Source organism: Phaseolus vulgaris, chromosome 3 (assembly GCF_051622355.1).
Source record: "Phaseolus vulgaris cultivar YP4 chromosome 3, ASM5162235v1, whole genome shotgun sequence".
NCBI lineage: Eukaryota > Viridiplantae > Streptophyta > Magnoliopsida > Fabales > Fabaceae > Phaseolus > Phaseolus vulgaris.
In genome coordinates this window covers 38,901,067-38,925,000 of record NC_143500.1, presented here as the reverse complement: position 1 = coordinate 38,925,000, position 23,934 = coordinate 38,901,067, and the positions used below count along the sequence as shown (strand labels likewise).

Below are 23,934 nucleotides of genomic sequence, written 5' to 3'. Positions count from 1 at the left end.
ATAGTGATACTTGTACATATATAATTTATGACTCAAGTTACACAAGATACCTAATATAAAAGTTTTTATTTAAAATAAATTATGATTCACGAACTAAAATAAGAGTAAATAGTCTCATAATAAAACTTATAACTTAATAATTAAAAAATAAGAAACCTTTTAAAATCTTATTTTTTTTGACATTTTAGAACTTAATTTAAACTTATCGTTATTGTTCATAATTAAGACGAACTAAATATCTTAAAATGCCTTTTTTAGTCAACTTAATCGAAAGAAGACCTTGTTGTGTTTGGTAGCTTGTTCGTAGGCTACGAGTTCATTTGACAGGCTAGTTTATTAGCTTTTGAATTAATTTTACTACTTTGAAACTTTGATTAATTAAACTCATTTTGTTTAGTATAGAGTGAGTTTAATAAATTTCATAAATTTATATGATAATTTGTCTAACTTATGACTTTATTTCATGAATATAATTTTGTTTCGTTTGCAAATTTGTTTGACTAGTTTTTAATTTTCTCAAAATCACATTATTATTTTTTTAAATAATTAACCCTTTTCCCACCATATCACTGTCATTATAGAAACTTTTTGGTATCATTTTCGCATTTTATTTGATCTCATAAACATCCTTCATCTCCTGGCACCCTAATTGATTTTTAAAATATAAGTTTATTTAATTCACGTAAAAAAACATTACAATATTATCTATAAATAAAATATTGATAACTACTTATTTAAAAATTATTGTATAATTTTTTATTAACAATAAAAATTGTTTTTACATATATTAATAATATTTAAATTTATAAAATAATATTTAATTTAATTAATATATTATAATTATTTATTTTTATATTTAAAATTAATTTTTATTTAATGATTATCTGTTATATGTTACTTTTTTTATATATAAATATCATTTATCCACAAAATTTCATTCACCATATGTATCGATTATTTTTTCTAATTAACCCTAAATTACTAAATAACGAGAAAATAAAAAAACTTACACAAAGATGTGTATGCAGAGCATGACTTTTATTTTAAAATTACACAACTAATTAATCACTCCATACACTATTTCAATTATGTAATTTTTACATTAAAGTCATATTGTCCATGCACAATTTTTATATACTCACACATTTGCAATAAATTTGTGACTCTCACGAACGATTTTCTTCTGAATCAAACTCCTATTTAGGATGAACAACTTTCATTTTATGCATCCTAAACTGTAATAAAGTTGTGTCAACCACGATTAATTAAAAAAGTTCTTAAGATCAAACGTCTTACAACTTATTGGTTCCTTTTATTTAAACTTGTTGACGTGAAACACAATTTAACTCAAGTAATTAAAAAAATCGTGGCCATTCTAGGTAAAAATCACACAATTTTATTACAAAAGCCAATATTACAAACATTATAGTAGTAAGATATAATAGCTAAGAACATAATGTATACATTTATCTTTGTTAATAACAGCACATGTAAGGGTAAATGGTGGCATCTGAATTTTATTTATGAAGTCAAACCATGACTTCTACTTAATATTATTACACCAAGATCATCCCATCGTACGGTAAGCTGCAATGAAATACAACAAAACCTACCCATTAGAGCAGAAAACATTGGATTGAAAACAATAGAAAAAACATGATACTAATTAATAATATCAGATATATAATAATATATTAAAAACAAAATAAGATCATTATTATTAGATATTAACAAATATAATTAACAAGCAATGGTGACTCTAACCTGTTTGAGAAAGAACCCAATTGTCGTCTGCACCAACGTGCCAAACAAAATAGCCCAAACCATTTTTCTTGCAGTAATTAACCTTGGCAGTTACACTCTGAACATCATCGTAGCCAATCCATGTTGTCCCAGAATAGCAATAATCAGTGACCACTGTTGAATTGTACACACACCGTGCTCTATTCTGGCTCACAAAAGCCCTAATCTGGTTGTACCCCATGGACCCATCTCCACCAAAGGCAGAACCAGTAGCTGGAGCATACAATCCATTGTTATTAGCATTCACCAAACGCCATGCATAGCCATAATAGGGAATACCCAAAGCTAGTTTTTGTGCAGCCACACCGGCTGCAATCCAAGATCTGATTCCTAGATCTCCACTCACTTGGTAGGCTCCTGAATTTCTCTGAAAATATAAACCAGCTGGCGGTGCTGTCCTATTGGGGAACCAGTTTGGACCGTGGAAATCATAAGCCATTACATTTATAAAGTCAAAGCTCTCATTGATTGCCTTAGCAGGGTAGTCCAATGAGTAGTAGTTGTAAGAGTAAAAGAATGCAGCCGTTAAGAGCAAAGGTGCCTTCCCTGAATTTCTACCCTCGCTAATCAAAGATGTTCTAAATTCTCTTGCGAGTAGACCTAGGTTTTGCATGTCTGAACTAGACGATGGGTACTCCCAATCAAGGTCAACGCCGTGGAAGTTGTTTGATCGGGCTTGTTGTATTGACGAGTCGATGAATGATTTTCGGGAGCTGCTTTGACTTGCCATCGCGGAAAAGGTTGATGGATTGGAAGCACCACCTCCTATGGATAATAGGGTTTTAACCGAAGGGTTCTTTTGCTGGACGGTTTGGGTGAAGGATGAGAACTGAGCAGCGTTTGAAGAGGAAATTGTGACTTTGTAGGTGTTAGGATCCAAGTCTGCAAAGGCACAAAAGAGATGGTTGAAAAGTGTGGAGTTGATGTTTGATGCTGGAGAACCACTAGCAGTGAACCAATACCCTCCTTTGATTTTTGCAGTGGATTCATGGAGATGCAGCATCAAGAGGAGAAAGGGAATGAGAAATGAAAACTTTTTAGAGTAAGCCATTGGCACTGTAAAGAAGATTATATTTTCTTCTGATCTGGTTGTGAAGTACTTGGTTGTTCTGGTTAGGTATATATATATAGTTTGATTTTACATGTTGTTGATGAATGCAGTGCATGCACACTTGCCCCACTTACGTACGTTGAATGCAATTGAATTAAACGCCATTTATAGAGAGGTCCAAAAGCTTAACCACAGGAAGTAGGTAGTAGCCAAAGAAAATATAGTTCCAGAGATACCTTATTACCAGAATATATATTGAATTTGCAGCATTTGTCTACACAGTTGAAGATTGGTAATATAAGCCTTAATTAGATTATTACTTTTCAGTTATCAGAAAATCACCGACCAAATCTTATAAACTCAGATAATACACACACCTACAACTTTTAACCACGTGTATAAAAAATAAAACTACTACTTTTAGTGGAGTAGTTTTTTTTTTTTTAATTCTTCCTTCGTTTTTTAAAAAATTATCAAAATCCTTTGTATTATAATAGTCGTTAAAATTGAAGTTAAGTTTTTCAGAATTAATATAATATTTTTTTCAATTAATTTACAACCAATATCTTCAATTTTTAGGACTAAAAGGAAAATTTCAAAACATCATTTTATATTTTGAAATTCATTAAATCTACTTTCGAGAGAGAAAGTAAATTGATTTATTCAAAATAATCAATAGAAAATTAAATATGTGATCCTACCACTAACACTTGTCAAAATATATAGACATGATTTACAAAATTTAAACTCTATAATATTTTTAACAGTTTTTTTAAAAAGGGTAATACTCCAAAAATTATGTTCAAAATTTTCCTAATATTTAAAAAAAAATTAAACTTAATATTAATATTTTATGACAGTAATACTTGCATTCATATATCTCTATATTTTGTAATCTTACCGACTAAAATAATAGTAGATTGCAAGTATTTAGGTTGGCCAGTGCAAATCTTTTAAGAAAAATATATAAAAATTGAGTGACTCAACTAACACAAGTACTCATAAAATATTGTAATACTATCCAATAAAGAATATACAAAAATACTAGCATTTCAAAAGAAAATATTATATATTATAACTCCACACATGATAAGAAAAACTCCACACACATGCAATTAAAATAAGAAAAAATGAACGTGAGATACGAGGGAAAAGAGAAAATTTTACTTTGATTAACATTTTAATAGATTAAAATTGATCTTATACTACCTCACTAACACTCTCTAATCGAAAAAAATTAGAATAAACTAAAAAAAGTTAGAAAAAAGTAAATGAAAATTGAAAAAAAGAACATTTAAAGAAATAATAAGATTTAGAAATAAATAATTTATATTTTCAATAAATATTAAATTTTACTATAACATAAATACCATCTCTATATATTAAATCGAAAATAGAATCTTACATCGACTCACCAAAATAAAAATATAATTATTCAAAAATAAACTTAATGGGACAGACACAATTATTAATTTACTGAAATTGTTGTAGCCCCAATGTTCTGGAAAAGCTATATGAATGTGTGGTGCAAAAGAATGGTACAATTCATAAAAAAGTCAAACCTGAACCCAACCTATGACTTGATACTTACTTCTTCGGTGAAGTATGCAAGTTACTTGTTTTGGTAGGTTAGATATAGGTTAACTTGCTGAAAATGATGTCAAAGGTTGAGAGAATTTTTTGTGTGGATATGTTGAATAGAAACTATGAAATTGCATAGTTAAACTCACACATTACATTCTTTCTAATTTTCTTTATCTCGTATATCACTCATATTTCATCATCCATATTTCAGTACAAAATTATTTATTTTTTATTTTTAACAGTTATAATCTTAGCATTTAGTTATAAGCATATCATGATTCATTTTTTTAATCTTCAACCAATGTGTTAGTATTGATTAGATTGAGAAAGTAATCAAATATATAATCAATCCGTCCTTTTACAAAAAATCTATTCATTATAAAAACTAATTTAATTAATTCTTTTATTATCAGTTTTCTCTTAAATTTATTTCTTAAAAGATTTTCGAAAATAATTTTTAAACTTGTATTACATGATTTATTTGTGTTCCTGCCAGTGAGATGAGACCTAGAGAACTATTGAAGTCTTCGTCTTCCCCCTTCGGTCTGACAGGTTGTTAGGGCTTCACTGGGATCCTTCTCGCCTTCGTGTTTCTCCTTTGTCTAAGTCTATGGTGAATGTCAAATGGGGGAGGTATCTACAAAAAGCGTTCCGACACTCAAGTCAGTAAGGCGGGTGATTGACACTCAGGTAGGTGCACAGTAATAAATGACGTACCTTATTCCTTTGAATATGTGTTATTTATATTATTTTAATGGACTTATCTTATTGGGTCTGATTAGTGTAATAGATCACACTTAGGGTTGCATTACTTAATCCTTAATAATAATTTAGCTTCACTGACATTGGTTTGAGCGTTAATGGTTATATGTGTCGGTCGACCTGGTCGTGCGTGTGGTGTCTCGGTCAGCTCGGCTAGGTAGATCGAGTCACGTTAGCGTGTGTCTGGGTTAGGGAGACCGAGCCACGTCATGGTATTGGTCGGCCATACCGGTACAATTTGTAAAAACTTTAAAAATAAAAAATAAAAAACCAATTTATAATTTTTTAAATATTATTTTTTAATAGATTGAATCGGATTTTTAACAAATATATCAAATTGATTGAGAATTGACTATCTCTCTCCTACAACCAAACGTTTAATATAAGTGTTGAAAATGTAGAGTTGCATTATAAGTTTTTTATGAAGTGGTTGTTGTTGATGTCGTTTTCTTCCTCTTACGTGTTTGTGCGGTTTCCTGAAAACAGCTGTATGATGGAAAATATCCAAGGTTTATTAGATAGATGTATTTGGTGACGACGACCAAATTTTTGTGGCTATTATGTTACAAATATGACGTCATGAATGCAACGCAATTTTCTATTTTAGTCCATTTGCATCTTTTCATTACATTAAAAAGATGGATCTCATCAAATCTAAATAATTGATTATGTTTAATGACTCAATAGTGATTCCCTCATTTTCTTAGCATTTTACATCTTCTCCTTTTTCTTTCTGTACATTAATGTTTCCTTCTATTTCATAATAGACCGAATTGACTTTACCATAAGAATACTACATTTTTTTAAAGATATATTGAAATAATTTTTTTTTCTAATGTTTTAGTATTTGAGAAGAAAAATAGTTTGCTTTTTCTTATTTTTAAGAGATGATTATTTTCTTTTAAAAAGAAAGACATTTTAATTTTCTTTTTTTAGTAAAATATATTATTATTGGATGATGTATTATTTTTTTCATTTTTTATTTTATTTGTGAGTTTTTATGATATTATTTTGGTATGTAATATTTTATTGTTCTAACATATAATTTACATAAATGATCTTTTCATTCTTATATTCATCTTTAGTTATGAATTTGTTTGTCTCGATATTTTTTTCTGGCCTCTTTTTCACCAAATTTCAAATTTCATAATGTAATGTGAGAGAGAAATTCATGTCTAGTAAATTTACATTAATTTGAAATATCAATTTATTTGTTCCAACTTCTTTCCTTTATCAACTATTTCCCGTAAATAATATAGTCTTTTAGAAGTATGATGCGTATCATTAAGATAAAGTTCAAGTACTTACTTAGTCATAAACAGATTATGTTTCAATTAGACTTTAAATTTGCATTTATAATTTACATTCTTTTATTAGGAACATAATCTATATAATATATATATATATATATATATATATATATATATATATATAATATCAACATAATTAAGTTGTTGCATTTTTATACAGTAAATTATTTATCACAATATGTCTATAGTATTAATCAATCAAAATATTGTTAATAAGATGTCAGAATCCTTAATCAAATCTTCGATGTACAATGTAAGTGTTCCGCAACACATTTTTTAATGACTTATATTCATGTTATGTATGTTCTATGGAAGATGAGTACTTGTACTTGACTAGGGTAGTTTATACACATACTTCATATAATTTTTTTATCACTTAGAGTGTGTTTACTTCCATGATTTTACTGTTGACGAGGAAGGGAGAGCACGAATGAAAAATGTTTGGATCTGTGTGTGAGGGAGTGTGTGATGGCGGAAGAGCAAGTGAGTGTAGCTAAGAAACTAGAAGAAATACAAATATCATGTAGGTTATTGATGTTTTACTTCTTTGCCCTTGTCAGGCATTGAGACACTGTCATGAAGGAATCTACACAAGGTCATGCAAAAGGAAACATTAAAGATAGCATTGTTGGAAACGTTAAAATTTTGGAATCAATGTTGAGCAATAAATGATTAGTTTCAATAATACAGAGAGACTATAATAGATTAATCCTTTATTTTTAGTAGATAATCGATTATGTATGAGAAAAAACATGCAAGATAATCAATTATGTCTTATATTTTCTAAGCAAAATCGATTATGTGGTGTCTTTAACCTGAGACATAATCTATTAGCAACTATTTTAAAACCCTTAATGTTGAGTGTTTATCTTCAGGCATAATCGATTATGCTTATGTTTTGTAAGTTTAATCGATTATGTGATTTATGTATTGATGTACTCACTGAAATTGTTTTTTTTACTTGATTTGAGGTTGATGTTGAGTTGGTGTTCTTTCTTGAATTTGGTGGTGTTCCTTCTTAACTGTTGGGTTGTGCTCTCTAGGTCCTCTTGGTTTTCACAATCCAATAAACATATGGTGGTGGTGTGATGTTGGTATCTCTGCTGGTGTGAAAACATCTTCATAGCCCTATAATTTATGATTTCTATTTATTTTATATTTTGAAAAATTTAGAAATTTTATTTATTAATAATTTTTTATTTAAGTAGGACATTGATTAATTTAAGATTTGTATTTATTTATAATTTGTTAATTCAAAAAATTATTTATTTAAGATGTTTATTCAAATATGACTGTTAAATAATTTAGAATTTAAATTTATTTAGGATTTTGAATATTTTAAGAGCTTTAAATATTTATTTAAATAGGATATTAATTAATTTTGAATTTTATATTTATTTAAGATTTTATATATTTTACATTTTTATTTAAATAGAACATTAAATATTTAAGACTTGTATTTATTTATAATTTTAAATATTTAAAAAAATTACCTATTTTAAATTTTTATTTAAATAAGACATTAAATAATTTATGATTTGAATTTATTTAAGATTTTAAATATTTTATAAGTTTAATATATTTCAAAATTTTAGTCATTTAGGACATTAAGTATTTATGATTTATATTTATTTAGGATTTTTAATATTTTACAAATTTTATATATTTTATATTGTTATTTAATAGGACATTAAATATTTAAGAATTGTATTTATTTAGGATTTTTAATATTTTAGAAATTTTATTAGGATTTGTATTTATTTATGATTATAAATAATTTAAGATTTTTATTTATTTTATATATTTATTTAAATAGGATATTAAATATTTAGAATTTTTATTTATTTAGGATTTTGAAAATTTTAGGACTTTTATATTTTTCATTTAAATAAATTTAGTATTTATATTTATTTTTAATTTTTGAATATTTTAGAAATTTTATGTATTTTAGATTTTTATTTAAATTTAGAATTTGTATTTATTTTAGATTTTTTAATATTTTAGGAATTGTATATATTAAATATTTTTTAATATGGTAGGACATTAATATTTAGGATTTATATTTATTTAAAATTTTAAAAATTTTATATATTTCAGATTTTTATTTAAATAGGACTTTAAATAATTTTTTTGACAATCATAAATATGTTTGACAATTTCATGTATTTTTTCTTAAATTAATTCATGGAAATAATAATATTTTAATTAAAAAAAAATTATAATGCATAAATAAATATATCAAAAATGTTTTTTCAACAATTTTTAAATAGAATAGTAAGTTTTTAATATTATAAATAACTTCTAATTCTTTCAAAAAATAATTATTCAATGGTATTAAAAATAATTTATAAAAATATTAATTAATTAAAATATACACAAATATATCTCATATTTTGTGATTTAAATATTTTTAAAGATAATGATAAATTTGTAAATTTATATATTACACCTTTTAAAACAATAGAAAATCTACTATTATGTCACTCATAAAGTTTAATAATTTTTTCTCATAAATCTACTATAATATATTACAATTCAGACGCACTCACTTTCTTCAGACTTTTTTTTACTCAAATCCTCACACATTCATTCCCCGAAATGCTCTTCTTAATCCAATCACAACCTTAATTCCTTAATCAATGTGAACAACTACTAAAGACATGATATCTTATTTACATTAATGATTAACATTGTTTAATAGTGTCACATAAGACATAATACCACAAAAAAACATCTCATACACAACATACACCCATAAAGGGATCTCACCCACCCACAAGAGGCCATGCACTATAAAGAAATCACATTTATCAATAATTTTCATAGCAAACCATACATAAAAACTCATACACCCACTAGAGGCCATGTATTATAAAGAAATCACATTTATCAATAATTTTCATAGCAAAACATACATAAAAACTCATACACCCACAAGAGGTCATGTATTATAAAGAAATCACATTTATCAATAATTTTCATAGCAAAACATACATAAAAACTCATATACATTCTCACAACAATTTATCCTTTCAACGAACTTCTTTCATTTGACTAACATCCATTCTATCTTGTGTAAGTAGTGTTATACCACTTGAGAACCAATCTATGTCTCTTACTCGCCTAAGTATCATCATTTGTGCTTGAGTGTCCTTCTCTCAAGCGTCATTCTCTAACAAGTTAAAGAACTCCAACCACTATCATATTGTTGTTTTAGTATCATTTTAGTGTCCTAACATATATGCATGACTTTCTAAAGTTTCATAATTCATTTACATTACCACCCACCTTGCTTGAATAGCTATTGTTGGCAGCTAAAATCTTAGTACCTAATTAGATATCAATTAATAAACTAATTTATAATTTTGTATTAATAATAAAAAATATTTTATATACCAATAATTTTTTTAATTTATAAAATAGTATATAATTTAGTCAATATACTATCTAACATTTTTTGTCTCTAAAATTAGTTTTTATTTAATAATTTTAATTAGTGTATATAAAATTTAAAGAAAATAATTTTAAAGAAATAAAATTTTAAAAGAAATAAGAATTAAACGTTTAAATTTTATATTTATAGACTTTGAATTTTTATTTATTTACAATTTATGTGAAATAAGATTTAAATCTTAGAGATACCTTAAATTTTATCGTTTCTTAACTACTGATATAAGAAAAGAAAATATACATAGTTGAATTCATAAATTCAGACATAATTTTGTCATTAAAAATAAAATAAAAAAACAATATTTCTATTATAACCGACTTATATAAACTAAATAATTAAAAATTTATATATATATATATATATTAAATTTTAAAATTGATTACTTCTTTAGATTTCAAATCCGATGTTTAAATCAATCAATTTAATTAGTTTAGTTGAAATTGAATTAGAATAAATCGAAAAACTGAACCAATTTATTCTTTACTTTCTTGGACTGGTATCTTACCTCTACAAGTCTACCTAATCTAAATATTATTTTACAAGTCAGTGTCACTTTACAACAATTAATTATTTTAACGACAAATAGACAGAAGACCAAATTTAAAAATAAATACAAATTTAAATACTTAATTGTAAAAAAATCAAGAATATAATTAAAAATTATCAAATAATTAACAAAGTACTTGATGGGGTGTTTACTTTAACTTTTGTTTAATGTTTTCATTCTTTATTTTTATTTTATAGTTAAAGAAGTGACATTATTTTCAATATGCTTCCTGGTTTCAAAATTTTGTAAAAAAGGGTGAATAATAAATAGAAGGTATTTAGTTTTAAAAAATATTGCATAGTTATAAAATCACATTTTTTTTTCACTTCTTCCTATAGAAAAAAAGTATATTTTGACAACATATAATCAATTGAGAATTTTTTTTTAGGGTAATGTAATTATTAAAAAACAAACTTATATTAATTATGATGGAAAGGAGAAGAGAAATAAATAAATATCAAATTGTTGTATAAATGTATTGGATTTGATCTTCTGAATAATATTAAATAAAGAGTTTGATGTCAATTTATTAAATTAAAAATAGTAAATTGGTTACTTTATTAAATATATAAAAACTAGAGTAAATACGAGTGTAAAGGAAAAAATAAATGATTTTTTTAAAATTTAAATCTGTTTTAATCAATTAAATTAAAGTTTACTTTTTATTCTTCACATTTTAAAAGTTAACAATTCTAATCTATGCAATAAAAAACAACAACTTGTTTTAATCCCTCTGTCCAAATTTCTTATACTTCAAAATTGTCAAAAGAAAATATTTTGAAAGAAAAGTTGATATTATTGGATATTTAATGAGAAAAATGCAAAAACATTGTGATATAAGCCGCGTATAATTGAAAAAAATAAATAAATAAACGTTTAATAATATGTAGAATAAAGATACTACAAAATATTTTTAAATTAAAAAACTGAAAAATTAATTTGAAATTTCGAAAAATCAAATTTATGAATAAATTTGATATACTAAAAACATGTTTTGTGTTAAAAGCTTAATTACATAAAAGTTCTCTTTAAAAAAAAGGTTGTCCATGCCCATGTTGAGCGCGTGCGTTCACGCGCCTACCGTATTTTCCTACTTTATCAGTCACTCTCTGAGCCCGAAGGTCAACATCTCTTGCTCTTCAATGGCCGCGTCGTCCTCTATTCGAATCGCTGTCGTCGGTGATGTGGTAAAGTAGCCTCTTCCCACTTTCCAAGCTCAACTTTTATTTCTCATGTTTGCTAATTTTGGGACAATCCCATTACCTAATTTGGGGTTTTCTGAAGCATGATAACTGGAGCTTTGAACAAGATTCCAAAGCGCTTGAATTCTTGCAGGTACTTTTCTCCATTCTCCTGTTTCCATTTTTGGTGCCTGTTAATGAAAAAGCTTATGCATATTCTGCTGCCAACCCACGTGCCATTTTATTCAATCCTCGGTGCGGTGGGGTTCTGTGGTCTATGTTCCCTTTTCTATTCCCTATCCCGTACTATTTAAGCATAACAAAATTGTGATGACTATGATAGAAGATAGTGTTATAGACCAGAATAATAATTTTGGTTATCCCAGTAAAGGGAAAAAAGCTGAGGCTGTTAGTTTTCATAGGGTGTTAGAAAATCTTACCTTGTTGTGAAAGACAAATTTCGTTTCTAGTACTACAGGGGAAAGTGATCGTCACTTATTTGCTCTTATTATTTTGGTCTTGGTTCTTAATAAACCTTATTTGGAAATTTTATTATGCTGAAGCTGAAGTAACCCATGCAGGGACTATTACTTCCAAACCCCTTAAGCACAAATACTTAATAGAGATTGCTAAGTTGGCGTGTAGATAGACATTGAGCGTGTTTGGAAAGAAAACTAGTTGTGTTTTTTAGAACTTTTCTACTGAAAAACAAAACTATATTTTCATTATTAGAGAAGCTCTCAAAAGCCCTTCTTACTTGCATCCAAACAAGCCCATTTTTTCAGGTTAACTTTAGATCAAATCTGTAAGGGAACAAAATTATAAAGGAAAAATTATAAGGAATTAAAACCAGAGGAATCAAAATAGGTAAGAAAAGAAATTTCTTATCGTTTTTGCTCGGCATGAAATAAACAGGGGAAAGAAATTGAAGAGAAAGTTGTGATATTGCATATTCATCTGTCATTAATTTCTATTAACTTTATGCAACTACGTAGCGTCCAATACTATAAACTTGTTTTGCTATATTTGATCCATCAATCTAATCTAGTCCTATGTTGAAGTGCAGCCAGATTTGGTGCTGTTTACAGGCAAGTTTAGCTGTTACTGCGGATCAACCTATCACACTACAGTCATTATTCTTAAATTCATTTAAGTGCCTTTGCTTCCTCTATGCCTATTTTAATTGTTATGGAAATAGCTGATGTACACCTATGAAAAATCAGTGTCCATGTTGAAAATTGAATGCTATGGCATTGATCTTTAACTTCTAAATAACCAAGGAGTATGGTTTGCATTAATAGTCAGACCTGTACAAATCAGCATGTGCCAAGTTTATGGCCTGTTAATTTATTTTTGTTGTATAACTGTTATGATTTATCCCTCTATTACTGTTTTCATCCTTTTTCAATTGTCACATCACATTCAATCTTTTTAGGTGATTTTGGTGATGAAAATGTTGAAGTCGTTCAGAATGTTGCAAATATTGAATTTGCTAAAGCAGTTATACTGGGAAACCACGATGCCTGGTTTACTAAACAGTTTTCTAGAAGGTGAAGTTTACAAGTTTGTTCCTGGAATCATTCTCTCTGTATGTGTACTTTGTGGAAAAAGGATCATGTTGTTTGGTTATTCCACTAGACTTGATGAAATTTTCATTTTAAAAATAGATAGAAAGCTAGGAAAATAAACTTTCAATGTATGTGTGCAGTACATCTTTCACGTCCCACCACCCTGATAACAACATGCAAACGCACATACACAAAGATAATCCCATCCTTTTTAGTATGTCAAAAATATAATTTGTTTGAGTTTTTTTTACCCAGTAGGTGTTGCTCTGATTTCTATTCAAATTGTAAACTAACACTTTGATTCAAATATTAGCCAGGAGAAGGATAAAGTTCAGCTTCAGCTAGAATGGTAAGCTTAATATCTATAAGGATTCAAATTTCAATTTATTCTGGGAAAATTTTCTCTGATCTATTAATGTGATTTTGTGCATTTCAAAATATTATGAATTAACTTTTAACAACAGCATATTTGTTGTTTCTGTTGATATGCTTATGTAATGCTATGGGTGAAAATGGGCTATTTTTTCATTGTTCATTAAATGTTTAAATAAGGATTTTAAAATATGTATGATGAGTTTTTTATTGTTCCAAAAACTTGTCAAGTCTAGAGAAGTTATCAATTACTGAAAACAGAGTTGATTACTTAAGAGTTCATATTGACACCTTTCCCAGCATAGTTTTTTTCCCCAATCTCAATGGTCAATTTCCATGAGTTTACTTATAATGCTTTTATTATTTTATGGAGATCCTTAGAAAATTTACTGATAAATGAATCTATCAAATATAAATTCAGCCTTGGTGAGGACCATGTGGCTTATCGTCGATCAGACTTCCCTCTAATAAAAGTAAGTGTTGTTGGTGGACGGCCATTTTCTTCTGGGGGTAAAGCACTGTCACCGAAAAAGCTTCTTTCTGCAAGGTATGTATTGTAATGAAGTAATCACAGACAATTCGATCCTCAAAAGGCTGAAAATGTAGTTAGTCTTTTCAGCTTTCCACCTTAGTTTCTAATGCCTACAAAAAAAGAGTTAAGTTCACCAATCACCATTTTGCTCTCATCCTCGAAAGAATGTTGTACAATCTTTCCAACAGTTAGTGATAGTGTTAACTTTTGATGCTCTTAATGTATTTATCTTCCCCAATCTTGCCATGCCTCGCCTCGTTTAACTATCCATTATTTGTGACAACAGATAATCCACATTAGAAGTAGAGTTAGGTGGCCTTTTATGATTTGTCTAGGAGACCATATATGTTGTTTTTTTCTATTACTAAAATTCCATTGTAGCCCAAAATCAATTTATCAGTTGAGCTTTGTCATAGATATGGAGTCAAGGACATGGATGAGAGTGCTAAGAGAATCCAGAAAGCTGCTCTTGGCAGACCAGATGATCATTTTCTTATATTACTTGCACATAATGGGCCCACAGGTGACACATGACATTTCAATGTTGTTATCAGCCCTGGTGGTGCTGCTAGTCTGTCACATCTAATACCCAGCCTGATGTTTGAATTTTAATTTTGTATAGGCCTTGGTTCTGATTCGAATGATATATGTGGAAAGGATTGGGAATTTGAGGGCAATGGTGATTATGGTGACCCAGGTGATACTTCTATTATTTCATAGCTTAGATTTTTATTAAAATATTATCTTTTTGTGGTTTTTGCACCCAGCAATAATGTCAACTGCCATGTCAAGGCCGCATTCTCCCCTCCCCCTTATTATTTTTTAATAATATTTTTTTTTTCATTTCAAATGCTTCATTATGTTCTTCTGAATCATCATTTCTGTTTTAATGGATCTGTAACTTAAGATGCCAAATGCCAAGAGTGATGGAGATAATGCAAACATAGCTAAACTGGGATACAGTTTTTACCTAGTTTAATGTGTTTATATGACAGATCTAGAACACGCAATATCCTTGCTAAAAGAGAATGATCAGGTATCAATTCCCTTGGTTGTGTTTGGTCACATGCACAAAGAGCTGGCATATGGCAAAGGCTTCAGGAAAATGATTGTGGTTGGCGCTGATAACACCATATACTTGAATGGGGCAGTTGTTCCTAGGGTCAAAAGTTTGAATGATGAAGACAAGAGAAGCTTGGACGAGGAAAGTGCTCTTTCCTCATCAGAGGCAAAAGGTACAAGAAGAGCCTTTACTTTAGTTGAGATTTCAGAAGCAAGAGTTGTTAAGATTGCAGAAAGTTGGGTCTCAGTTGTCGAAGATAGGACCACATTAGAAGAAGAGCACATACTATTTGAGGTCAGCTAGGATCCCTCATCCTCCACATTTAGGTTCCTGCCACTGTCACAGGGATTTTAATGGCGTAGATAAAAACAGCCAAGGGTGAAATATGCAGCAATACTGATTCCTTGTTCCGATGAATAATATTTAATAATATTGTTAATAACTACTGCATAGACTAGACGAATGTCATATGCTCTGATACAAATTCCTTATCTAGCTGGTGTGATTTATTACTTGTACCGCTGCTTTATTTTATGTGGCAATTCAAATGTGAAGGGTTCGTGTCATTATTTTCTTCCTACCATAGAGGACTGGACTGTTATTTGTTTTGGTTGTCCTTGTGCATTTGGATTCATGTTGAATCATATGGGTGGGTCTATTGGATTGCACAGGCTGTTCCATTTGCCGTCATGGTGACTGGTCTTTTTAAACTGGCACTGCCTGCATGTGGTGACACTGTATTGTCCAAATTCTACTCCCTTTTGCAAGCACTCTACACGGATTCTGCAGCTGATAGGTTTGGAGTACATCATTTTCACCTTTGCCTCTTTTTTTTTTCTGGACCCAATGAAAATTGCAGTGCTTTGGCAGATGGCTGTGATCCCATTTGGTCATGAAATGACTCCCCTGACTTTTAGCTCCAAAGTAAAGGTTAAAGAGGCTGTGATACTGAAGGTTGACCAAACTTTTAATGATTTGATGTTGGCTTGTTTCCTCTTTTTATTAATTTTTTTTTCTTTTGACAGATTAAGAAAAGGTTTCATTCACATGAAAGAAATGACCCATTTCCTAGACTTCCTCGATTAACCTTGCTACTGGTGAATGACATATTACACGAATACCACTTACAATCATATACAGATTCCTTAATTTCTTATGTCATTTGTCAACACTAACCAAGCATCTTTCCCTTCTATATAATAATCTCTTTTTAAAGCTTTCCATTCTGCAAAAGTATGCAGTAATATTATTTGGCACTGTCTTTTCTGTTTTGCTTTCTTAAGGTTTGGTGCACCGAATTCCAAGCAGTCTATGGGCTGTTTTTGACTCGTCCGGTTCCTTTACAGCCATTGGATAACAGAAAATAAAGTGAAAAAGAAAGCTTAAAGTAACTCCAAACACTTTCCTTGGTAAAACATTGAGTTGCTAATAACTTTATTGTAAAATCTGGGGGCACCATTTTATAATTGTGTGGTGAACATGACAGCAAATACCCCACCCTATTGGCCTTATTTTAGTGTCCATACATAATTTGAAAGGGAACTCTGATTCATTGATCTCTACATGTTTCTTCTCCTCAATTTTGATATAGCATTAACATCATTCCTTCATTTATTAGGATTCCTACTTTTCTTCCCCAGAGGTCCCTCCTCTTAAAGATTAGTCAATTAAGTTTCTCGTCACCTACCTATCTAGTTTTTCTACCATAAAGCCACCATTTTGGTCCATTTAATATTTCCATTTTTTTGACAACTCATTTATGTTTTCAAACATAGCCTATGGTCTTCATAGATGGGGTTAAAACTTGCAACTTCCTGGCACCATACTAAATGCGTGCTTTATTTTGCTTCGTCATCCTCATAATTAGATTTCTGCAATTAAGATTCTGAACTTGGTACATCATATTTTGTTTCATTAGTTTTAGAGTTGGCACGCTAGCCTTTATAGGGACAATGACTGAAATTCTATCCCAAGCTTCATGGAGAAAAATATAGGTCTGCATATGTCTAACTGTTCCAAGCTTTTAAATGAATATTAATTGAGGCACAGCTGCATAGTTTTCTAGCTATGTACACTGTATTCCAATCCTTCAATTTTCAAAAACTACTTTAAAAGGTTCAACATGGTTAAGTAATTGTTGACAAACAAAACCATTCACTTTACCTGTTTCTTTAATTTTACTCTTCAGCCAAAGGAATTCAGCTTTCGTACCTTTTTCAAAATGAACTGTTGATAATAATAATACCATAATTTATCACTCCCAACCTTAGGAGTAAATATAGATCTTGCTCATTGTGTCAAAGCAGTTTCCTAACAGCATGTAGAAAGTTGCCATAAAAAGGATTAGTTTGGTAATTATGCAACAACATGAGAGAACATACCAAGAATTTGGTCAATTTTTTTTCTTTCTTAGTGGTGTTGAAAAACTGTTGAATGTCAATAGATCATATTTTTCATAAGAAATATTTAAAGTTTGTTCAATAATGCATAACTATTCAAAGTAAAATATTTTCAACTAAAAAACAAAAAAAATATTTTCAACTAATCAAAGTACACGCATATCGTTGAAAAGTAAAATTCTCATGTCTTATGATAGGTTCAAATCCTACCATTTTTTATCCTCAAAGTATCAATACATATTATAAGTTAACCTGTTTTAATGTAAGCAAACATCTGAGTAAAAAAAAAATATACTTTTGTAATTTTCAGCATTATTGTTAAGTTATCTTTAATCTTCAGAATTCAACATGACATTGTTGAATCTCTGAGAAGCAACATGAGAAAAAGTATGATGCAGAGGAATCTAAAGAGAGGAGTCCATAATATAATTGAAAAAAGAAAAGTATCTGTGAAGAGAACAAATTGTATATTTCTGAAAAGCAAAAGATAAACATAGAATGTCTACTCTGACATGTTTGACCCCTTCTTCTGTCACAATTGGCCCTCTTTATTTGAAGATCCTCTGCTACCTTTGACCGAATCTAGACCCTCTATGACTTTGTACTCTTACGTCTTCTTCTTTCCTTCTCGATCCTCTTATTAACCACCACTCGCACACTGTTTTTAGGATTAAGCAAACCAACAACAAAGACAACATATAAATTAATTATTTTAACAGTTTAATGCTAAACGTAGATCATTTCTTTTCTATTATACTACATTTTTTTTCTGATATACTAAAGTAATCTGGTTTAAAGGTTCAAATTTACGACTTTGTATTATTAGCAGTTGTTATAAGATTTTTTTGAAAATTTATAAGTTAATTTTATAATATTGAATTAGATTTAACATTTTAATATAGAATTATAATTTAAAATTTATTATGGTAACAGTTTGTTCCCCAATTATTGTATTATCTATAATATATAATCTTATCCTACTAAAATTATCTTATGAGAAAGTTACTTAAATTAAAGACTATTTCTTAATATAATATATTCTGATAGAATCATATTAAGCTGTTGACAACGTATTCTTTATCATAACTTTGGAACATAACGAGGAGAATGGTGGAAAATAATGTTGTAACTAAGGTACAAGAAAAGACAAAAGTGATAAAAATAAAATAGAGTAATAGATTGTTCGATGGCAAAATCATATTTTATTTACTGTTATCCTCATCTTCATTGTCGTGTTACATTTTCACACCAAACCCCAAACGTTGCTCGTAAATGACATGGACCCAAACCCTCTTCGAATCATAATCTTAGAAGGGCAAGTTTGTCTTTTCATTACAGTCCCTAAGTAAACGACTTCAGTTATAGACGGCATGCGTTGTACAATGCAATCAATATATCATAACACAATTCGTTATCATCTAATTAACTTAAATACTTAAATTAATAATAGATATTTATTTATATTGAATATTTTTTAACAATGTGAATATTAATTCAAGTTTTTAAATATTTACATTCCAAATTGAATAACAAGTGTTTTAACTTAACAACCACTTGGAAAATATAATGATTTAGTTTTAAAAATGATTTTTTTTTCATGTTTTCATAGTTTTTACTTAATCAAACCATCATAATTCTTTCTTTTCTCTCTCCATCTTTCTTAGCATCAAAACTCCCCATTAATCCTCATTTCAGAGATAAACTGAGACAAAGCTCAATATTGGATTAAAAGGATTAAACTATAGAAGCACCAGTTATATAATGTAGAATGAATAATCATTACATGCCTTTTACAAAGGGCACAACCATGAATTTTTGAAGAAAAAAAAAGATATTATACTAAGTATAGGAAGAAAATAAAAAAGAGTGAAACATGTTTAACCATTTAAGTAATGAATTAATTGATTTGTTGTGTGATAATTGAATTTGAGATAGGTGAAAGGGTGAGAGAGAGAAGAAGGAAAAGATGAATGGTCCTGCCCAGCAGCACTTCCAGCTCACCCGCTTAGGTCGGATCTATTTTCTGCCACTCTTCACTTTCCTCACATCACAACCCACTTCCAACTTCAACAACACCTTTCCATAACCCCAACTAACACTTCTTCTTCTTCTTCTTCCTCTTCCTCTTCCTCAAACACAACCATTTTTTAAAAACTAAACTCAAACAAAACAAACAAAAGCACCTTTTTTTATCATTCCCACACACAAAATAAAGCAAACAAGAAGCTCCCACAAAACCAAATCACCATTTTTCTGTTGGGTTGGTTCATGCTGAAGTGGGTTTGCGTCTGCGCGCTTCAACGTTAAATGGGCAATGTGACGGGGACAGTGGCTGCGAAATTCGCGTTTTTCCCGCCAGAGCCACCGACGTACGACGTTTGCCGAGAGGGGGATGGGAGGGTGGTGCTGTCGGGTGTCACCGCCGACAAAAATGTCGACGTTCACATTCTCGACACTAAGGGTGGCAACAAGATTGTTGCCACCTTCTGGAAACACCCTTTTGCCCGCTTCACCTTCTTGTACTCTCACGGTAATGCTGCTGACTTGGGTCAGATGCACGACCTCTTCATCGAGCTCAGAGCTCACCTCCGTGTCAACATCATGAGGTCAACCAAAACCACCCCCTTCTTCCATCGCCTCTAATTTCTTCTGTTTTCATTTTCAATGGGAAACTGTGGCTTTGGACATCTTTTTTTATGTTTTTGTCTGTGTTCTGAGGTCTATGTCCTCTGTTAAGGAGGACGATGCTTCGCATCTGATAAATATGGTAATTATGTTGTGTCTTAATCTTTGAGCAAAACCTGTTGCTCTCTCACTCTGTATGTAATGCTCATGCATAATAGTACATATTTGCTTCATTTCCATAAAAGTAAATGTATATTTTAATATTTATTTTGCTTGATTTGACAACTTATGTAAGGTTTTACTTCAGAAAACACTTTGGAGTGTGAACAGACGCTCTTTCTGAATTTTTTTTGTTTCAACTTTGTTTAATGTTTGCAGTTATGACTATTCAGGATATGGAGCATCTACGGGTAAGGTATGTAATCGCTGGTTTCCTATTCTGTTTTTTTTTTTTTTTTTTTGAGGTGGTTGTTCTTTGTTTCTAAATAAAGTTTCTTGGGGTTTTGATTTATTTCCATATAACATGGCCGGCGCATATACATGGGAGCGTATATATATGCTTGAAGCAAGGTTATAAAAATTCCATTTGGAACTGTTTTTCTTAAAATAAATCTGCTGCTATTCTCACTGATGTTTTTGGTGTTCTATCTGTGATTGTCTCTTCTTCAACTGTGGCAGCCATCTGAGTTCAACACGTATTACGACATAGAGGCTGTATATCATTGTTTGAAGCGCGAATATGGAGTTAAGCAAGAAGAATTGATTTTGTATGGTCAATCGGTTGGAAGTGGACCCACACTGCACTTGGCTTCTAAGTTGCAGAAGTTGAGAGGTGTTGTTCTTCACAGTGCCATCCTTTCGGGGATAAGGGTCTTGTACCCTGTCAAGATGACATTTTGGTTTGACATATTTAAAGTGAGTTTTGCTTCTGTGTTCATAATTCTTACTCTACTGTAGTATTTTCTGCTGAGCTTTGTAGTAACAAAATTCTCTTTTAACGTTTCAGAATATAGATAAAATTCGACATGTCAACTGTCCAGTGTTTGTTATACATGTAAGTATCTATTCCCTTCCATGTTTTTAATCACCTTCTGCTCTTCTATTTCTTTTCATCTGCAAAACTGATCAACAACTTTTTTGAGCTTCTGTTGTGAAATGATTTTCTTTCTGTTTTCTTGTTCATATATAAAAGGGCTTAGAACTTCAGATGTTTTGAGCCTTAATATTAGGTTATTTCGGGAGGCTGATTTGGTTGGACTTCTAATGTTTTAATTTTCTTCCGCTGCAAGATATCATAAAAATAAAGAATTCCGTGTGTTTATGAATCCTGGTGGTGTTTCCATTTATGAAGGATGATTTTCCTTTTATCAACAAGTATTCGAATTTGGAATACTACATGTTTTGTTGTTGCATTCTTGAATCATTCTTTCCATCTGTTTGAAGAAACTCTTTGATTATGTTACCTAGATGGTAATTTTTTTGATCAATTTGTTCAGCTTCTTGAAAGCAATAAAGCAGATTAATTATTGATGCAAATCGCAATAGATTTTGGAGCAAAAATTGAAACAACACCACAGACAACAGTTCATATCATTCCCTATTTTATTTGTATTACTCTATTTTTGCATGTTGACTTGAATTTACAAGATCAATCTGCACTCAGAAGACAGATATAAAATGGGAAAAATAATGTTGAATAAGATGTGCATGTTCAACAACTTGATATTCATGTGATAAGGCTACTAAGAAATGTCAACATGCATTGTGTTATCAGATTTGCATCCATCTAAGCATAGGTATATACTAAATGAAATGTGCCTTTTCCAAATTCTTCTTCCATTTTGTTTTTTGAGTGTGCCTTTATGGTGGTTGTTCCTCACTAATACAGAACCTGGAAATACCCTGCACTCGTTGTCCTAACGAGGAGTATTACAAAGTTATTAAATTTAACAAATACTTGGTATGTATGCTTTTCTACATATCCCCTTTCTATTGTTTATATTGATAGAACAGGTAACTGAACTTGTTTGGTGTTGTAATAGTAATAGAATAAAGACAATTGAAGAGTGTTAATTGTGTGTGTTTTCTCTGTTTGCAAACCTTGTTGGTATTCTAATATTCAGTAATGGATGTTTTTTCTGTAAGACTAATGAAGGATCTACCTTGTGATGATTTTCTGCAATGTTCATGAATTCAGTTCTCCAAAAGTCCATAATCCATACAAAACAGCTTAGCTGGCATGGACATATTGTGTTCTTGTAATGTCTTCTTTTTGATGAATTAGTATAATTGATAATTTTGTGTGTCTGGTAATGGGATTTTGTGCAGGGAACAAATGATGATATTGTTGATTGGTCTCACGGGAAGCGATTATGGGAACTCTCGAAGGAAAAATATGATCCCTTGTGGGTAAAGGGTGGTGGTCATTGCAACCTTGAAACATTCCCAGAGTACATCAAATACTTGCGCAAGTTCATTAATGCAATGGAGAAACTCGCTCTCACAAAACAGTCAAGCAAACAACTCTCTCAAAATCCTAGTATTACTGAATCCAGACATAACAAATGCTTAAGATTTGGCAAAAAATAGTTTGATAGTTTTTGAGGATTAAGGTATCAGAATCATGGTTTGCTTGAAGGCTGAGCCAACTACAATAGTGCCTTAGTTGCCATGCATGCTACTTTGATTCATGATTTGGCAACTAATCAGTTAACTAGAATACCCTAAACCCTACTAAAAACTCATGTTTCTGATCCAAATCCTGCTTAGATATAGCCATAGCCTAGAACTCAGGAGTGGTGCTTGCCTGGTTAAATATAATGTACTTGTTCTGGATTTCTGGCTAAGTTGTTGAGTTTGTGTACATGCCAAGATCATTCTCTCAAGAAAAGAATCTTATTATTTCAACTACTAACACGTTATTTTTAACGGATTCTACAAAATTAAATCTTAACTAATTCTAATTAATTGTGCATATCTTATTCATAATATTTTTATAATTTTTAATACTTTAAATTTTGCTCAAAATAGTTTTAAGTTATATATGAATATTAATTTAAGTACGTTTTCAATTTTTTTGTCTATTTCAAATATTGGTAAAGACATTTTTTTTAAGCTGGAGCAAAGCCCAAAAGAATAAAAATACTAGGCTCGTTATTTCTGCACCCATCAAATTTCTTCCTGCACCCAATCAATTTTTAAAAAGACTATTTAACCCTTTTTTTAAATGATTTCTGGATTATCTTTTTCGGAAGTTTTTTCTGGAACATAATTTACATAATTGATGAAATATATTCTGAAAAACGTTTTCTTGAACATAATTTTTGAAAAAATATTTTTAAAATAAAATTTTCAGAAATCAATTTTTGGAAAATTTTGTCTTTTTTGAAATAAATTTTCTAAAATATATTTTTGAAAGAACTCCTCATAATGAAAACGAATCATATGGAACATTTGCTCATTTCACTTAGTTGCTGGGTGAAAAAAAAACACCCAGAATACTAATAAAATTAGCTATAGTTTTCCAATCACTGAATTTGATTCAAATTTTTTTAAAAGTGATCTCTATCATGATTTATTATTGACGTGTGAATAATAAATAAAAATATATTTAGAGGGAACATTATAACTATTAAGTATTATAAGATTATGTACAAGAACAGAAGGTTATTTACAGTTAAAAATAC

The 23,934-nt window shown here is 29.7% G+C and overlaps 3 protein-coding genes and 1 long non-coding RNA gene across 4 annotated transcripts; 3 read left to right on the top strand and 1 right to left on the bottom strand.

The window, feature by feature from the left end:
- Nucleotides 1-1,373: 1,373 nt before the first annotated feature.
- On the bottom strand, nt 1,374-2,915 carry LOC137807467 (class V chitinase). The gene is made up of 2 exons (XM_068608128.2): nt 1,765-2,915; nt 1,374-1,587 (listed from the first exon to the last, which is right to left on the bottom strand). Exons 1-2 carry the CDS (start codon nt 2,852-2,854, stop codon nt 1,568-1,570), a joined length of 1,110 nt encoding a protein of 369 aa, XP_068464229.1. The 5' UTR covers nt 2,855-2,915; the 3' UTR covers nt 1,374-1,567.
- Nucleotides 2,916-11,497: 8,582 nt separating this feature from the next.
- LOC137807466 (Calcineurin-like metallo-phosphoesterase superfamily protein) lies at nt 11,498-15,790 on the top strand. The gene is made up of 9 exons (XM_068608127.2): nt 11,498-11,695; nt 11,793-11,843; nt 12,756-12,777; nt 13,125-13,239; nt 13,571-13,606; nt 14,051-14,176; nt 14,578-14,684; nt 14,784-14,858; nt 15,157-15,790. The coding sequence occupies exons 1-9, from the start codon at nt 11,555-11,557 to the stop codon at nt 15,525-15,527; spliced, it is 1,044 nt and encodes a 347-aa protein (XP_068464228.1). The 5' UTR covers nt 11,498-11,554; the 3' UTR covers nt 15,528-15,790.
- Nucleotides 15,791-16,093: 303 nt separating this feature from the next.
- On the top strand, nt 16,094-16,447 carry LOC150028836 (uncharacterized). The gene is made up of 2 exons (XR_016519816.1): nt 16,094-16,178; nt 16,250-16,447. It is a non-coding gene; the product is annotated as an uncharacterized LOC150028836 (long non-coding RNA).
- A 3,051-nt stretch (nt 16,448-19,498) lies between these two features.
- On the top strand, nt 19,499-23,155 carry LOC137807465 (uncharacterized). The gene is made up of 5 exons (XM_068608126.2): nt 19,499-20,229; nt 20,627-20,663; nt 20,927-21,163; nt 21,255-21,302; nt 22,577-23,155. The coding sequence occupies exons 1-5, from the start codon at nt 19,931-19,933 to the stop codon at nt 22,835-22,837; spliced, it is 882 nt and encodes a 293-aa protein (XP_068464227.1). The 5' UTR covers nt 19,499-19,930; the 3' UTR covers nt 22,838-23,155.
- The last annotated feature ends 779 nt before the right edge of the window (nt 23,156-23,934 follow it).

Coding starts and splice junctions, on each gene's coding strand:
- LOC137807466 (XM_068608127.2), top strand. CDS start 11,555: ATGCCCATGTTGAGCGCGTGCGTTCACGCGCCTACCGTATTTTCCTAC. Junction 13,607..14,050: donor GTTCAGCTTCAGCTAGAATG/GTAAGCTTAATA, acceptor ATATAAATTCAG/CCTTGGTGAGGACCATGTGG. Junction 14,685..14,783: donor TGCACATAATGGGCCCACAG/GTGACACATGAC, acceptor AATTTTGTATAG/GCCTTGGTTCTGATTCGAAT.
- LOC137807467 (XM_068608128.2), bottom strand. CDS start 2,854: ATGGCTTACTCTAAAAAGTTTTCATTTCTCATTCCCTTTCTCCTCTTG. Junction 1,588..1,764: donor TTGGGTTCTTTCTCAAACAG/GTTAGAGTCACC, acceptor ATTTCATTGCAG/CTTACCGTACGATGGGATGA.
- LOC137807465 (XM_068608126.2), top strand. CDS start 19,931: ATGGGCAATGTGACGGGGACAGTGGCTGCGAAATTCGCGTTTTTCCCG. Junction 21,164..21,254: donor TTTGGTTTGACATATTTAAA/GTGAGTTTTGCT, acceptor TTAACGTTTCAG/AATATAGATAAAATTCGACA. Junction 21,303..22,576: donor GTCCAGTGTTTGTTATACAT/GTAAGTATCTAT, acceptor GATTTTGTGCAG/GGAACAAATGATGATATTGT.